Source organism: Macrobrachium nipponense, chromosome 18 (genome assembly GCF_015104395.2).
Source record: "Macrobrachium nipponense isolate FS-2020 chromosome 18, ASM1510439v2, whole genome shotgun sequence".
NCBI classification, from domain to species: Eukaryota; Metazoa; Arthropoda; class Malacostraca; order Decapoda; family Palaemonidae; genus Macrobrachium; species Macrobrachium nipponense.
In genome coordinates, this window is record NC_087211.1 from 31,206,279 (window position 1) to 31,210,380 (window position 4,102).

The following is a 4,102-nucleotide window of genomic DNA, read 5'->3' on the forward strand; positions in this document are numbered from 1 at the left end:
TCCAACACAGATACCAAAAAACACTCAAATAAAGGTTACACATGGTGGGAACTTTTCCCATGAAATGCAAGAGTTACAATATGCACAAGGCTAACAAATCAACACATAAAGATGTTCTGATGAGGTCGTCAGAATCTCAGCCCTAACCCCAAAACTTTTCCAACGTGCACACTTTCAGAGTTCACCTCTTTACTCTTGACAGAAACATACACTACACTAAATCAAATCTTCTTTTACACACTCTAACATCCTTTTCCTCTGTTCCTCTGCAGCCTTCCTTTTCATTCAGATACCTGCATCACGTACAGACTCACTCATTCACGACCTCTTTCATCAAGTTCATCAGTCTGTTGATTTTCTCCATCTATATCATCTAACTCTGGCTCACCATCACTGACGTTTCCTTCACTATCATCATCCTGGACTTCATCTTCTCATCGCTTGTTGTCGTGTGGGTTCATTTCAAGTGGGATTTTGTGTTTCGTTGCATGCAGATGTTCCTTGCCCTCAAGCAGGACTTTCAGGGACCAGACGACTCCGTTCTCATCTGGGTACAACTCGAGGATTCTGCCGAGAGGCTATTGACTGCGATTGTGCTGGTCCATTTTTACCAGCACGAGGTCGCCTACACGTAGCCCAGTTGGGGGCGTCTCGCAGATCATGACGTTCTTGCAGAGATTTCAGGTATCCTTCCCTCCATTACTTTCTAAAGCGGTTGAGGGTTTTGGCCTGAAATATTGGTGATGTAACTATCGTGTCGTCAGTGTCATATGCATATCCTCGTGAGGAACCATGGGCGGCAACAAACGAACAATATCCCCACGGATGAGGTGCGATGGTGTGAGGGCTTCGTCTTCACACATGTCTCCTGAGTACATCAAGGGGTGGTTGTTGACTACAGCTTCAGCTTCTTTGATAAAGGTTCTGAGCTGTTCCTCAGTGAACAGATTTCTTCGTAATGTTGTGGCGAGTGTCCTCATCACAACCCCAATCAGTCATTCGAAGAATCCCCCTTTCCAGGTGTGTGGGATGCTGCCACATACATCCATGCAAGAAATGGAATGAAGGGGTGACAAATTAAATCCATAGGTTCTTTAAAATCTTGTAATGAAGATAAACAGACATCAAGATGACAGCAGCGGGAAGCAGGTCCGCGCTTGTTACTACAATGACCGCTGGACAGTGACTGACTATGCATATGGCGGGAAATAAAGGCAGTGCTGACACATCTAATTACAATGTTGCCACGATGCATAATGAAATAGTGGTCTCACAGTATGTGCAATGGGGAATATACATGGAAACATAAATATACTTCTTCTATAGAATAATACAAAGCAAATGTACAAAATGTTCATAAACTGTACGTAATGTAATCAATATACAGCATAACATTAAATATCTATACACTTCCCTCCCCCTTTACACTCGTAGCAGTGTCTCGAGCGGAACATAAATTCCTCTGAGCTAGTCGAGGTGAATGGCGAGGGACATTGGAGGGTTCGAGTGATGGCTCTCTTTCCTGGCCAGAGCAAGGGGACACAGGGACTTGGGGAGAGGTGTCATCACTCATGTTAGCCACTGGGCGTAAATGTCTTCGGTTTCGAAACCATACACGACCACTTGGAAGGCGTATTTCATACTTTCTTGACATTCCGCGGCCCATCACGATGCCGACCTTGTCCCATCGAAGCGTCGTTGAGTCCTGTATCCTAACTCGTTGGCCGATGGTGAGTTTGGGTAGAGGGCGGGCATGTGAATTGTAAAGGCTCATGGCCTGGTCGGTTTGGGCAGCAGTGCGACGGTCGTAATCTTCAGTCTTAGTTTGCCACTCCTCTGTGAATGATCTGGGGTGAGCTGGAACACAAGTGCGGAGAGGATGGCCATAGAGGATCTGCGCAGGGGAGCGTCCAACAGGGTTCAGTGTATTCCGAAGCTCCAGCAGTCCTCTATCAAAGGCTTCACAATCTATGTTCCCGGATGGGGCAGTCTTGATGATAAGGTGTTTAACAGCTTTCACTGCAGCTTCTGCATGTCCATTAGCCTGAGGGTAATGTGGAGAAGTGATGATGTGATGAACTCCCCAGCGGTCGGTAAATTGCTTGAAGTCGTGGCTGGAAAATGGGGGTCCTCCATCAGTTCGTAAGCGGAGTGGAACACCAACCTCGTGGAAGAAAACACAGAACATTCTTGTAACTCTGGCTGCAGTTGTGTCACGTCCACAGGGAACAACCACAGGCCAGCCTGAAAGTCTATCAGCAATAACAAGGAAGGATTTCCCTGCTACATGGAAGAAGTCAGCTGACACACTTTCGAAGGGCCGGGATGGATGGTTGTCACACATGTAAGGTTCTTGTTGCTGACTAGGGAGAAGCTGTTGGCAGGCCTCACAGCTTTCTACTTTACTCTTGATATCTGCATTGATACCTGGCCAGAATACTGTCTGCATTGCACGACGTCGAGTAGCTTCAATCCCTCGATGGCTGTCGTGGAGTCGATCCAAGGTGCGTCTACGAAGGGCTGCAGGGATGACGATCCGGGGTCCATACAATACTAACTCTCCATCCGCGTAAAGGTTGTCCCGCAGCTTCCAATACGGGAGGGCGGAAGCGTGGAGATCATAGCGGTTGGTAGGAAAACCGTTGGAGACGTGGTGAACGAGACGACTGTAATCTTGATCCTGGGATGCGGCCGTGCGGATTTCTTGTAGAGACTTGTCTTCTTCGATGATGGGTCCTATTGCCTGGTTGTCAGTGGAAGTGGCGGTGCTGGCAACGATACGCCTGACATGTGCAGTCGAAGTAGTGCACTCCTCTTCATCTTCAGGTGTGGGGCGACTGGTTGGGGAGCGAGACAGGGCGTCTGGTATGCAAAGTTGTTTCCCTGCGCGCCATACTGCAGTGAAGATGTAGGGGGCCACTTTCATCTTGAGGCGCTGAAGGCGTGGATTCTCAATAGCATCTAAAGTGTAGTGATTGAGAATTGGTATCAAGGGGCGATGGTCAGCCATTAAGGTGAAATGCTGAAGTCCAGACAAGTATAGGCGGCACTTAGCTATAGCCCAAGTGACTGCAAGTAGCTCCAGCTCTATGGTGGCGTAGCGAGTCTCTGTATCCGTAAGGAAACGAGAGCCACACTGGACCTCGGCCGTTATCTTGAAGTAGGACATAGCCGAGACCGTATAGGCGTGAGGCATCTGTTTGTAGAACCACAGGCGAGGCAGGATTGAAGGGTGCCAGGACAGGTGGTGAAGTCAGAGCTGTCTTGACTTTCTTAAATGCTTGGTCATGGTCGGGTGTCCAGACGAATGAGCATTTGGGGCTCATAAGTGGACGTAGGGGCTGTGCTGCTGCTGCAATGTCTGGAGTGAAGTCGGCAAGTTGATTGACGAGACCCATAAACGACCTGACGTCTGTGACATTGGACAGTGTAGGGAAGTCGCGTATAGCTGATACCTTGTCGGGGTCTGCTGCAATACCATCGGATGATAAGACATAACCGCAAAAGTTAACTTTAGGGGCGGCTACAGTAAATTTCTCCTTGTTGAGGATGATGCCATACTGACGGCATCTGGTCAGCATTTGGTGCACGTGTTGTAGGTGGGAAGGGAGATCCTCGTCGGAAAGGAGGATTTCATCTACAACCTTCACACAGTTGGGAACACCTTGTAGTGCCATATCTCCACGGAGGCAGTATGCATCACCTGTAGCTGAAAATCCCATCGGGCCACGACAGTGCTGGAACCTTCCATACAGAGTTATAAATGTAGTCAGGTGGCGGTCCTCTTCTGCCAACTCCATTTGCCAATAGCCATGCAGGGCATCCGCTGTGGTGAAGTACTTCGCAGTAGGAGAGATGTTGCGGACGGCATCATGGGGTGTAGGTGAAGGGTGTGTAGGGCGGGCTACCTGAGAATTTAGGTGGGTGTGATCAACAGTGATGCGCACACCTTTCTCCTTGGGTACCAAGACCATGGATGGCACCATTCAGAGGGTTCGCCACCTGCTGGTCTGATGATTCCTTGTTGCACCAAGGAGTCAAGTTCTTCTTTCACTTGATCTCTGAGAGCAAATGGAATGGGCCTGGGTGTATGCACAGCGAA

The 4,102-nt window shown here is 48.8% G+C and overlaps 1 protein-coding gene across 1 annotated transcript; it reads right to left on the reverse strand.

The window, feature by feature from the left end:
- Positions 1-1,402: 1,402 nt before the first annotated feature.
- Positions 1,403-3,010, reverse strand: LOC135196541 (uncharacterized protein K02A2.6-like). Its single transcript, XM_064223389.1, has one exon. It carries the CDS (start codon positions 3,008-3,010, stop codon positions 1,403-1,405), a length of 1,608 nt encoding a protein of 535 aa, XP_064079459.1.
- Between the last annotated feature and the right edge of the window lie 1,092 nt (positions 3,011-4,102).